This window comes from Lissotriton vulgaris, chromosome 4_1 (genome assembly GCF_964263255.1).
Source record: "Lissotriton vulgaris chromosome 4_1, aLisVul1.2, whole genome shotgun sequence".
NCBI lineage: Eukaryota > Metazoa > Chordata > Amphibia > Caudata > Salamandridae > Lissotriton > Lissotriton vulgaris.
Genome location: NC_141691.1, coordinates 66,875,728 through 66,888,886, shown reverse-complemented (window position 1 = coordinate 66,888,886; position 13,159 = coordinate 66,875,728). Strand labels below are relative to the sequence as shown.

The 13,159-nt window shown below is 55.0% G+C and overlaps 1 protein-coding gene across 2 annotated transcripts in view; it reads right to left on the bottom strand.

Moving 5' to 3' along the window:
* Window positions 1–12,938, bottom strand: part of EDA (ectodysplasin A) — a 1,522,411-nt gene extending 1,509,473 nt beyond the window's left edge. For both annotated transcript variants that reach the window (XM_086918330.1, XM_086918332.1), the window contains exon 1: window positions 12,633–12,938. In XM_086918330.1, the coding sequence (XP_086774456.1) occupies window positions 12,633–12,851 (219 nt within the window). In that variant the 5' untranslated portion in view covers window positions 12,852–12,938. The remainder of the gene's footprint in view (window positions 1–12,632) is intronic.
* Between the last annotated feature and the right edge of the window lie 221 nt (window positions 12,939–13,159).

Genomic DNA, 13,159 nt, shown 5'->3' with positions numbered 1-13,159 from the left:
TGCCTGTCCCTGCAGGAGCAAAGAGCTAGAACAGGGCTGGGTGCCTGTCCCTGCAGGAGTAAAGAGAAAGAACAGGGCAGGGTGCCTGTCCCTGACAGGGCTGGGTGCCTGTCCCTGCAAGAGCAAAGAGCTAGAACAGGGCTGGGTGCCTGTCCCTGACAGGGCTGGGTGTCTGTCTCTGCGGGAGCAAAGAGCTAGAACAGGGTTCAGCGTCTGTCCCTGCTGGAGCACAGAGCTAGAGCAGGGCTCAGCGTCTGTCCCTGCTGGAGCACAGAGCTAGAACAGGGCTGGGTGTCTGTCTCTGCGGGAGCAAAGAGCTAGAGCAGGGCTCGGCGTCTGTCCCTGCTGGAGCACAGAGCTAGAGCAGGGCTCAGGGTCTGTCCCTGCTGGAGCACAGAGCTTTCTGAAACCTCTCTTGGCAGGAATTCCGGCACACCTAAGGGACACCACGGATTTCTTGAACCAAATAACATCGGTCCCCTTTGATGAATCAAGGCAGTTACTGGTAACTATGGACGTGACCTCACTATATACACAAATACCTTAGGAACAAGCTCTGGAAACCCTCACTTTCTTTTTAGACCAAAGGGAACAACCAACACGAGTCCCCACATCGTTCATGTTTAGCTGGCCAAATTTGCGCTACAAAAAAACTATTTTATGTTTGATAAGGCTCCTCCCTTTCCCCTCTATTGTTTAATCTGTATATAGCCCCCCTCATCTTCACTCTTCAACAAATGGAGGTCTCCGTATATAACTATGCGGACGATCTCCAGCTCATATTTTCTCTCTCTCACTCCCCTGATTCTAAATCTAACTTCCAATCCACCATGCTCTTCATCAGGGACTGGATGAATCACAACCACCTGAAACTAAATCCAGATAAGACAGAGCTTGTTCTGACAGGTGGCTGCTCCAGTCCCTGGTCCCCTCTTTTCTGGCCTTCTTCCCTTGGTCCCCCCCCACCTCCTTCCTCTTCCGTCAAAACCCTTGGCATAAAAATTAATGACCAACTCACTTTGCACTCCCAGGTGAGCTCGGTGGTCTCCTCCTCCTTTCTATCCCTCCGCACTATCCGCAAGGTTTCCCGCTTCTTCTCCTTCACGGCCCTGAAACTCATCGTACTTGCCATGGTCATCTCCCGCTTGGATTATGCCAATGTCCTCTACCACGGCATGCCAGCCTACAATGTACGACGACTTCAGCTGGTCCAGAACCAAGCGGCCCGCTTGGTCTACAACCTCACAAAATCCCACCACGTCACTCCCCTCTTAAAATCCTTGCATTGGCTCCCTATGCGCGAACGCTCCCTTTTCAAAGTGGGCTGTCTCGCCTTCCAGGCCCAGTTAGGCCGGTCCCCTGCTTTTATCTCCTCTGAGATCAAACCTTATGCTCCCTCCAGGGAACTTCGCTCTTCTTCTCATCACTTACTCACTGTCCCCCGCTTTCGTCGAAAAAAATGGGGAGGGTTTAAATTCTCCACTCTTGCCCCCATTTTCTGGAACTCCCTTCCGATTCAACTTAGATCCTCTACTCAATACCAGCTCTTCAGAAAGGCCTTAAAAACCTTTCTATTCTCAAAAGCTTTCCCCGTATAAATCCTCCTCAGTCCCCTCCTCTTGACTCGTGTCCTCAGGGACTCAGCATACTGTAGCGCCATGAAACCGTTCAGGTGTACGCACGCTTTTATAAATAATTTAACACTCAAACTCAAACTTCTACTTCCAGATCAAAGGGGTGGCTATGGGCTGCCCCTTTGCCCCGGAATTAGCGGTGCTATTCATGGGTTTGTACGAAAATAAATTTATCTATAATAACAACCCATATGCCGAACACATCACCAAGTATTTACGATACATTGATGATGTGTTTATCATCTGGTCAGGCACACAAGAGAAACTGGAAGAGTTTATGATCTGGATCAATCACAGGATGGAAGATATCAAATTCAGCTGTTGTGCATCCAACAAAACTATCACCATTTTGGATGTAAAAGTTTACGCATCGAAGGCTCGTTGGGGACCACATTATTCAGGAAAACAACGGACCGGAATAAGGCGTTACATTATACAAGCCATCACCCTAGAAGCATAAAAGAAAATCTCTCTTTTGGGCAGTTTCTTCGGATTAGAAGACATTGTTCTAATAAGAAGGAATATTTTTCCATGCCAATGAATTGACCTTGAGACCATCAGCAAGAGGATATCCAAAGAAACTTTTGAAACACACATTAAAACGTGTGTGGTGGATACCACGAGAAACTCTGCTTCAAAAGAAAGTACGCCCAGAACAAAAAAGAATTGTATGTGTCACAACATTTGGTTCCCATGCTAACCAACTACGGAAGATGGTGACTCAAAATTGGTACCTGGTCAAAGATCTACACAATGATTTCAATGAACCACCGTTTTTGCTTATAAAAAAGAAAAAAGCGTGGCACAACATATTGTCCAAGCAGCGTTACTTCCAGCTCCTAAAACTACTCTAAGAGGTATGTTGGGACTCTCTCCAGTAGTAGGCCACCATAAATGTGGCAATTGTTCCTGTTGTGCTCAGACAAATGAAGGGTCAGTCTTTACATTCAATGGAATATACTGGAAACATGACGTCTTTACAAACTGCCTGACGAAAAATGTGGTTTATGGGGTCACATGTCCTTGCCCGAAATTATATATAGGGAAGACCACCCAAGAGGTCCGACACCGGATTACACAACATAAGTCCAGGATAAGAAAAGACACTGAATGCCCCCTTAGTGCAACACTGGATTTCACACCAACATAAAGAAGATGACTTACGGTGGACCATCATTTCTAAAATAGAGAAGGACCCCTGCGGAGGAGATATTGAAGGAAGACTAAATCAACGTGAGGCACTCTTGATAATGAAATTCAATACTGCAACCACAGGGCTTAATGAAATTTCAGAGATCATGAAGATGAATACATAAATCAATAGGACCTGAACGCACTTAAAGTTCATAGCCCAACAGAGGAAAGTTCATATTCTTGGTTAATACCGGGTTGGCCAGACATTTCAGCCACTCCAATCTTATACGCCCTTATAACACTGGACGGTGTACGTGTTAAAGAAAGGGGATTTTAGAGAAGCAAACACATGGACTAACTCATTTTTTATGAATCATGGAAATATATATATATGAACTAAAATTGTTAAAAAGCATCTACAATTCTAGTAATCATGACTAATATTATCACTCATGGCGTGCCTCTGAAGCACCTTGCCACTGATTACTCACATTGATAGCTTCGTCCTGATAATAATTGGACTTGTTACACTTAGCAGCACGATATTGAGACTCCTTGATATTTGGCCTTAACTATCATTTTATTTGAGACTAGCAGCCCGCCCCAGCGTTGCCCGGGGCAGAAGGGGGCTGGGGGCAGCAATTCAGGCTTGCGTGCACTCCGGCCCCGGCCCCCGCCCGCCACGACATTTCCACTCCTCCCCGTGCTTCACTCAGCCGCGCACGTTCCGCCTCCTCCCAGCGCTCCCGCGCTTCACCTACCTCAGCCCGACTTCACCGCTCCTCGTTCCGCCTCCTTCCATCGCTTCTCTGAGCCGCACACGTTCCGCTCCTCCCCGCGCTTCATGTATCTCAGCCCGACTTCACCGCTGCTATCCGCCGCTCCTCCCCGCGCTAGATGATGTCAGCACGCACGTCCACGTTGTTAGCGCACACAGCCGGCGCTACTTCTTCGGGACTACTTTTTTTTTTATTGTTTATTTTTTAAATAACGTTTATTTTTTTACTTTTTTTTATAGCCTATGTCCATCTACAAGACCCCCCCTTTCCAACGCTGTATTGGGTGTTGTGATTGGTGGTGTACTTTGAGTTTACCTGGCTCAAAGGACACAGTTCTCTCTTTATAATAGTAGTATAAATTCGATTGCCTCCTCCCCTCGTTCGTTTGTCTTTTTTTAAAAACAACAATAAACGCCCACAAGTAAATGCTTGTGAGTAATAAAGCTTTACAAACATGAGACATCGGTACACTGTTGCTTTAAATTTGTCACGGCCAACGGAGCTCGCGATCAGGTGATGACCCGCGCAACTAATAACATAACGCAATACATACAGACGCTTGAATCAGGTTCCCGGGCGACTGTGAGAGGCGAGAAAATGCGGTCTTGAAGGTATTGGGCAAATTTAGTCCCGTAGATACGAGTCCTTTCTACACGCTGTTGGACCTTCCTGTAATTCGTGGTAATTCTTTGCTTACAGGACACCAGCTAAAAGAAACACGCTGCGCCCTGTTTACCCGATCACGATTTGGACGATATAAGCAGTTTCATACGTGGTAAGTTATCCAGAATGACAATCGCTGAACCCGTGTGTACCATAACCTAGAAAGACGGCTCATTGAGGTCAGGCCTATAACACCTATATATCATTATTCTTTCCCCAGAAAAGGCTGCCACATTACCGATATGGGTAAGTGCCCTGAAATGATGAATGAATGGATGTAGTTGACTAAGTGTAAGAAATGGCTGGTAATGTGTTGTATTCTAAAAATGTTTGTCATGTCTTTCCTATTCAGAGTGGTTTTTTATCGGAATGCCATCTACTCGAGGAATGAATTCTCACATTAACCCCTTCAGTGCTGATGACAAAGCCAGCTCGTCATGGGTGTTACCTGCCCTGCGCTTATGACGAGCTGGCTTTGTCATGAACAATGGTAAATCTGCAAATCCAGCATGCAGCGGGAAAACCCATAGCACCCAAGGTGTTAATAAGGTACGGGCAGCTGAGATTGTACAGGCGGTGTTACTGATTATGAGGAAACTTGGTTTTTGGACCCCATATTTAAACGAGTGTTTGTTTTTTATAGATTGTTGGTCCTGAGGACAAGTCCGCACTTGGGGGTTCGAAACGCGTCGACCTGTTTTTGGTTCCTTCTGTCAAATTTGAAATATATTGTAAATAGGGTTCACTATGGAGGATTACGCCTCTAAATTGCTTGCACCATACTGATTTAATTCCTTGGATGTAAAAACATCTATATGGACAGAACCTATTATTGACATTAGGACCTAAGTGCTTACGTGTGGTATGATAGTAGATGGATGAAAGTATTGGCCAGTGTGCAAGTTTGGATGTGTTGTAAATTGTATTTTGTATTAAGATTCTGATGTATTGTAACATTGTATAGTTGTACATGCACGTAAAATTGCTCATTTGCTTATGAAAATAATTCTGTTTCACTAATAAACTAGTGACGTAAGTCAAAAACGGACCGTTATGTTTTCTTCATAGAAGTCGACAAAAAATAGTCAAGTGATGCCCAGTACTGGCAGTTGTGTTGTTCTTTAGTTAGGAGCACAGAGCTAGAGCAGGGCTCAGCGTCTGTCGCCGCTGGAGCACAGAGCTAGAGCAGTACTCAGCGTCTGTCCCTGCTGGAGCACAGAGCTAGAACAGAGCTGATTGTCTGTCCCTGCTGGAGCACAGAGCTAGAACGGGGCTGGCATCTGTCCCTGCTGGAGCAAAGAGCTAGAACATGGCTGGGTGCCTGTCCCTGCTGGAGCACAGAGCTAGAACAAGGCTGGGTGTCTGTCCCTGCTGGAGCACAGAGCTAGAACGGGGCTGGTATCTGTCCCTGCTGGAGCAAAGAGCTAGAACGGGGCTGGTATCTGTCCCTGCTGGAGCAAAGAGCTAGAACGGGGCTGGGTGCCTGTCCCCGCTGGAGCACAGAGCTAGAGCAGGGCTGGGTGCCTGTCCCCGCTGGAGCACAGAGCTAGAGCAGGGCTGGGTGTCTGTCCCCGCTGGAGCACAGAGCTAGAGCAGGGCTGGGTGTCTGTCCCCGCTGGAGCACAGAGCTAGAACAGGGCTGGGTGCCTGTCCCCGCTGGAGCAAAGAGCTAGAACATGGCTGGGTGCCTGTCCCCGCTGGAGCACAGAACTAGAGCAGGGCTGGGTGCCTGTCCCCGCTGGAGCACAGAACTAGAGCAGGGCTGGGTGCCTGTCCCCGCTGGAGCACAGAACTAGAGCAGGGCTGGGTGCCTGTCCCCGCTGGAGCACAGAGCTAGAGCAGGGCTGGGTGCCTGTCCCCGCTGGAGCACAGAGCTAGAGCAGGGCTGGGTGCCTGTCCCCGCTGGAGCACAGAGCTAGAGCAGGGCTGGGTGCCTGTCCCCGCTGGAGCACAGAGCTAGAACAGGGCTGGGTGCCTGTCCCTGCAGGAGCACAGAGCTAGAACAGGGCTGGGTGCCTGTCCCTGCAGGAGCACAGAGCTAGAACAGGGCTGGGTGCCTGTCCCTGCAGGAGCACAGAGCTAGAACAGGGCTGGTTGCGTCCCCGCTGGAGCACAGAGCTAGAACAGGGCTGGGTGTCTGTCCATGCTGGAGCACAGAGCTAGAACAGGGCTGGTATCTGTCCCTGTAGGAGCACAGAGCTAGAGCAGGGCTGGGTGTCTGTCCCTGCTGGAGCAAAGAGCAGGGCTGGGTGTCTGTCCCTGCAGGAGCACAGAGCTAGAGCAGGGCTGGGTGCCTGTCCCCGCTGGAGCACAGAGCTAGAGCAGGGCTGGGTGCCTGTCCCCGCTGGAGCACAGAGCTAGAACAGGGCTGGGTGCCTGTCCCCGCTGGAGCACAGAGCTAGAACAGGGCTGGGTGCCTGTCCCCGCTGGAGCACAGAGCTAGAGCAGGGCTGGGTGCCTGTCCCCGCTGGAGCACAGAGCTAGAGCAGGGCTGGGTGCCTGTCCCCGCTGGAGCACAGAGCTAGAGCAGGGCTGGGTGCCTGTCCCCGCTGGAGCACAGAGCTAGAGCAGGGCTGGGTGCCTGTCCCCGCTGGAGCACAGAGCTAGAGCAGGGCTGGGTGCCTGTCCCCGCTGGAGCACAGAGCTAGAACAGGGCTGGGTGCCTGTCCCCGCTGGAGCACAGAGCTAGAACAGGGCTGGGTGCCTGTCCCCGCTGGAGAATAGAGCTAGAACAGGGCTGGTTGCGTCCCCGCTGGAGCACAGAGCTAGAACAGGGCTGGGTGTCTGTCCATGCTGGAGCACAGAGCTAGAACGGCGCTGGTATCTGTCCCTGTAGGAGCACAGAGCTAGAGCAGGGCTGGGTGTCTGTCCCTGCTGGAGCAAAGAGCTAGAGCAGGGCTGGGTGTCTGTCCCTGCAGGAGCACAGAGCTAGAGCAGGGCTGGGTGCCTGTCCCCGCTGGAGCACAGAGCTAGAGCAGGGCTGGGTGCCTGTCCCCGCTGGAGCACAGAGCTAGAACAGGGCTGGGTGCCTGTCCCCGCTGGAGCACAGAGCTAGAACAGGGCTGGGTGTCTGTCCCCGCTGGAGCACAGAGCTAGAGCAGGGCTGGGTGTCTGTCCCTGCTGGAGCACAGAGCTAGAGCAGGGCTGGGTGTCTGTCCCTGCAGGAGCACAGAGCTAGAACAGGACTGGGTGTCTGTCCCTGCTGGAGCACAGAGCTAGAACAGGACTGGGTGTCTGTCCCTGCTGGAGCACAGAGCTAGAACAGGGCTCAGTGTCTGTCCCTGCAGGAGCACAGAGCTAGAACATGGCTGGGTGTCTGTCCCTGCTGGAGCACAGAGCTAGAACGGGGCTGGTATCTGTCCCTGCTGGAGCAAAGAGCTAGAACATGGCTGGGTGCCTGTCCCCGCTGGAGCACAGAGCTAGAGCAGGGCTGGGTGCCTGTCCCCGCTGGAGCACAGAGCTAGAGCAGGGCTGGGTGCCTGTCCCCGCTGGAGCACAGAGCTAGAGCAGGGCTGGGTGCCTGTCCCCGCTGGAGCACAGAACTAGAGCAGGGCTGGGTGCCTGTCCCCGCTGGAGCACAGAGCTAGAGCAGGGCTGGGTGCCTGTCCCCGCTGGAGCACAGAGCTAGAACAGGGCTGGGTGCCTGTCCCTGCAGGAGCACAGAGCTAGAGCAGGGCTGGGTGCCTGTCCCTGCAGGAGCACAGAGCTAGAGCAGGGCTGGGTGTCTGTCCCTGCAGGAGCACAGAGCTAGAACAGGACTGGGTGTCTGTCCCTGCTGGAGCACAGAGCTAGAACAGGACTGGGTGTCTGTCCCTGCTGGAGCACAGAGCTAGAACAGGGCTCAGTGTCTGTCCCTGCAGGAGCACAGAGCTAGAACATGGCTGGGTGTCTGTCCCTGCTGGAGCACAGAGCTAGAACGGGGCTGGTATCTGTCCCTGCTGGAGCAAAGAGCTAGAACATGGCTGGGTGCCTGTCCCCGCTGGAGCACAGAGCTAGAGCAGGGCTGGGTGCCTGTCCCCGCTGGAGCACAGAGCTAGAACAGGGCTGGGTGCCTGTCCCTGCAGGAGCACAGAGCTAGAACAGGGCTGGGTGCCTGTACCTGCAGGAGCACAGACCTAGAACATGGCTGGGTGCCTGTCCCCGCTGGAGAATAGAGCTAGAACAGGGCTGGTTGCGTCCCCGCTGGAGCACAGAGCTAGAACAGGGCTAGGTGTCTGTCCATGCTGGAGCACAGAGCTAGAACGGCGCTGGTATCTGTCCCTGTAGGAGCACAGAGCTAGAGCAGGGCTGGGTGTCTGTCCCTGCTGGAGCAAAGAGCTAGAGCAGGGCTGGGTGTCTGTCCCTGCAGGAGCACAGAGCTAGAGCAGGGCTGGGTGTCTGTCCCTGCAGGAGCACAGAGCTAGAGCAGGGCTGGGTGCCTGTCCCCGCTGGAGCACAGAGCTAGAACAGGGCTGGGTGCCTGTCCCCGCTGGAGCACAGAGCTAGAGCAGGGCTGGGTGCCTGTCCCCGCTGGAGCACAGAGCTAGAGCAGGGCTGGGTGTCTGTCCCCGCTGGAGCACAGAGCTAGAGCAGGGCTGGGTGTCTGTCCCCGCTGGAGCACAGAGCTAGAGCAGGGCTGGGTGTCTGTCCCCGCTGGAGCACAGAGCTAGAGCAGGGCTGGGTGTCTGTCCCCGCTGGAGCACAGAGCTAGAGCAGGGCTGGGTGTCTGTCCCTGCTGGAACACAGAGCTAGAACAGGACTGGGTGTGTGTCCCCGCTGGAGCACAGAGCTAGAGCAGGGCTGGTTGTCTGTCCCCGCTGGAGCACAGAGCTAGAACAGGGCTCAGCGTCTGTCCATGCTGGAGCACAGAGCTAGAACGGGGCTGGGTGTCTGTCCCTGCAGGAGCACAGAGCTAGATCAGGGCTGGTTGTCTGTCCCCGCTGGAGTACAGAGCTAGAACAGGGCTCAGCGTCTGTCCATGCTGGAGCACAGAGCTAGGACTGGGTGTCTGTCCCTGCTGGAACACAGAGCTAGCACAGGGCTGGGTGTCTGTCCCCGCTGGAGCACAGAGCTTGAGCAGGGCTGGGTGTGTGACCCTGCTGGAGCAAAGAGCTAGAACAGGGCTCAGCGTCTGTCCATGCTGGAGCACAGAGCTAGAACGGGGCTGGTATCTGTCCCTGCAGGAGCACAGAGCTAGAGCAGGGCTGGGTGTCTGTCCCTGCAGGAGCACAGAGCTAGAGCAGTGCTGGGTGTCTGTCCCTGCTGGAGCACAGAGCTAGAGCAGGGCTGGGTGTGTGTCCCTGCAGGAGCAAAGAGCTAGAACAGGGCTCAGCGTCTGTCCATGCTGGAGCACAGAGCTAGAACGGCGCTGGCGTCTGTCCCTGTAGGAGCACAGAGCTTAGGCAGGGCTGGGTGTCTGTCCCTGCAGGAGCACAGAGCTAGAGCAGGGCTGGGTGTCTGTCCCTGCAGGAGCACAGAGCTAGAGCAGGGCTGGGTGTCTGTCCCTGCAGGAGCACAGAGCTAGAGCAGGGCTGGGTGTCTGTCCCTGCTGGAGCACAGCAGAAGCACAGAGCTAGAGCAGGGCTGGGTGTCTGTCCCTGCTGGAGCATAGAGCTAGAGCTGGGCTGGGTGTCTGTCCCTGCTGGAGCACAGAGCTAGAGCCGGGCTGGGTGTCTGTCCCTGCTGGAGCACAGAGCTAGAGCCGGGCTGGGTGTCTGTCCCTGCTGGAGCACAGAGCTAGAGCCGGGCTGGGTGTCTGTCCCTGCTGGAGCACAGAGCTAGAGCCGGGCTGGGTGTCTGTCCCTGCTGGAGCACAGAGCTAGAGCCGGGCTGGGTGTCTGTCCCTGCTGATGCACAGAGCTAGAGCCGGGCTGGGTGTCTGTCCCTGCTGATGCACAGAGCTAGAGCCGGGCTGGGTGTCTGTCCCTGCTGATGCACAGAGATAGAGCAGGGCTGGGTGTCTGTCCCTGCTGGAGCACAGAGATAGAGCAGGGCTGGGTGTCTGTCCCCGCTGGAGCACAGAGATAGAGCAGGGCTGGGTGTCTGTCCCTGCAGGAGCACAGAGCTAGAGCAGGGCTGGGTGTCTGTCCCTGCAGGAGCACAGAGCTAGAGCAGGGCTGGGTGTCTGTCCCTGCTGGAGCACAGCAGAAGCACAGAGCTAGAGCAGGGCTGGGTGTCTGTCCCTGCTGGAGCATAGAGCTAGAGCTGGGCTGGGTGTCTGTCCCTGCTGGAGCACAGAGCTAGAGCCGGGCTGGGTGTCTGTCCCTGCTGGAGCACAGAGCTAGAGCCGGGCTGGGTGTCTGTCCCTGCTGGAGCACAGAGCTAGAGCCGGGCTGGGTGTCTGTCCCTGCTGGAGCACAGAGCTAGAGCCGGGCTGGGTGTCTGTCCCTGCTGGAGCACAGAGCTAGAGCCGGGCTGGGTGTCTGTCCCTGCTGGAGCACAGAGCTAGAGCCGGGCTGGGTGTCTGTCCCTGCTGATGCACAGAGCTAGAGCCGGGCTGGGTGTCTGTCCCTGCTGGAGCACAGAGATAGAGCAGGACTGGGTGTCTGTCCCTGCTGGAGCACAGAGATAGAGCAGGGCTGGGTGTCTGTCCCCGCTGGAGCACAGAGATAGAGCAGGGCTGGGTGTCTGTCCCCGCTGGAGCACAGAGATAGAGCAGGGCTGGGTGTCTGTCCCCGCAGGAGCACAGAGCTAGAGCCGGGCTGGGTGTCTGTCCCCGCTGGAGCACAGAGCTAGAGCAGGGCTGGGTGTCTGTCCCTGCTGGAGCACAGAGCTAGAGCAGGGCTGGGTGTCTGTCCCTGCTGGAGCACAGAGCTAGAGCAGGGCTGGGTGTCTGTCCCTGTTGGAGCACAGAGCTAGAACATGGCTAGCAAGAGTCTGCACGACGTATGTTTGTGGACGAGTACAGGGCTCCGTGTTTGCTACTGCAGGAACACTCATTCTGGAACACCCACCCTCCCTGGTATCTGTCCATTGAGTGGCACCGCGTGTGGTCCCATGCCCCCTACTCTGTAACATTCCACGTCATCAACCCTCGCACACTGACCCCGTGCACCCGCTCCCCTGCAGAGACATATACCCCATCTCGCCCGGTGCTCCCCTTCGAGGATCCTTCTGTGCTGCACACGCCCCCGCCGCCTCTGCCCCTCGGCCTTGAAGGGCTCACCTGCACTAGGAAATGTGTCCCCAAGTAACCCGGGCTCGGCCCCTGCATTGGAACAACGTTCCTACTGAAAGCCCCATGTGCTCGGAAATGTTAGTCAGGGACCCCCTTGTACATGTAGCGCCTGTCGCCGATAGGCAGTCCTGTGACATTCGCCCCATAGTATCCCTGTCCCAGGACTTCTGTAGCTTATGGACCTGTCTGTGGTGATGTCTCCAACACCCACCTCTTGCAGACTCACTGCACTGCAACCCCTGCCCTTTCATGTTGTGGCATCCCCCTTGCACCGTCCTGGAGGACACGTGCTCAGCGTAGACATGTCTGTACTGAAACACCAGCGTTTGAAGGGAATGCCGCACTGAAACATTTGCCCCCAAGGATCGTCATATATTGGACATTTCCCTGTGTACTGTGGCACATTCGCTGTTCCAGAGAGCTCACATCTGCCCCTCTGTACGACCGAACCTCGTGCACTGCGCCGGCCTCCTCACTGCTCACCTGCAGCGTGTGACATCTGGGGGCTGCCCACGATCACACAAGCCATCGGCGGCTATAGACGCCTTCAGGGAACTGCAGCCCGTCCTTCCTTCCCACACCGCGAAGGCACCCGAGAAATGACTGGACACTGCCCCCGTACACCAGAGACCACCCACTGAACATATCCATGTACTGAGAGCCCAGAGGCGGCAGCTGAGCCAGCACCCCCTATCCTTGCCCTAGTGAAAGCAGAGTCATCTAAGGAGTTCGGGGCCCGGATCTAATGTATTTGAGGGCCCCCTGTTTAGAACAGCTTCGAATGTATGACCAGTTTCAGCTCTTTCGTGCCCTCTTAGGCCAAGCCACATACAGTGCACAGACACACCTGTCCAAATTCTAAATGTGTCACATCTAATATTTAGGATTAATTGCTTTTTTTGTAAATCTTGCTACTTAACAGCAGCTCACTAATGCTACTGCAAGTGATTTCTGTGACGCCTTTCCATTTCTCACATGTGAGGTCCTATTTCTATCTAGAAGAAACTGTTTTATGGATGTTGCATGAAACAAACACACATGCTGCAAAAGTCTGTAAAATACTCTTACACATCACCCACATTAAAAATAAACAAAAGCAATATTTAAAACACGTTTCAAGAGTAATGATAGCTCATCCGGGTAAGACTGAAGAGCTGAGCTGGCCCTATCAGGGCCCCAGAGCCCACTTTGCCCATGCCTTCTCACGTCTCGGAGATAGATGCACTGCTCACGCCGCCCCAGAGGTGGCTGTAGGAACTCACTCACCTGACGGCGGCGCCGCTCGCTGTCGCCAGGGTCCCGCTGCTGGGGGGCTGCTGTGTGCGGGCCCCCGCTGCTCAGCTCCCGTCGGAGCTCTGCCCGCAGCTGGAGGTAGCCCCCGAGGGTGACGAGGTGCAGCGCCAGAGATAGCGCCAGGAAGCCCAGCAGCAGGCGCCCTCCGCCGGCTGGGGGCCCCGGGGGCGGGTCGGGGGCCCTGGGGGTCATGGCACCGGGAAGCAGGGGGGCTCTCCGGGATCTGCTTCAACCAGCAGCTACTGCCCCATGCCGCAGAGCCGAGAGCCGTGGAGACACTGCTGGGAGAGCCTGGGAGCCGGGACGCCAGGGGTGGGAGAGATAGGGAGAGGGGAGGAGATAAGGGAGGGACGTGAGGTTAAGAGGGTGGGGCACTGGAGCGGAGGACGGGGCAGCGGCGACTTACTGGAGAGCAAAGTTAGGGGCTAGGACGGTAGAGTGAGTGAGAGGAAACGACACCGAAGAGATGAGCACCGCGGCCCGGGAGACAGAGAGCAGAG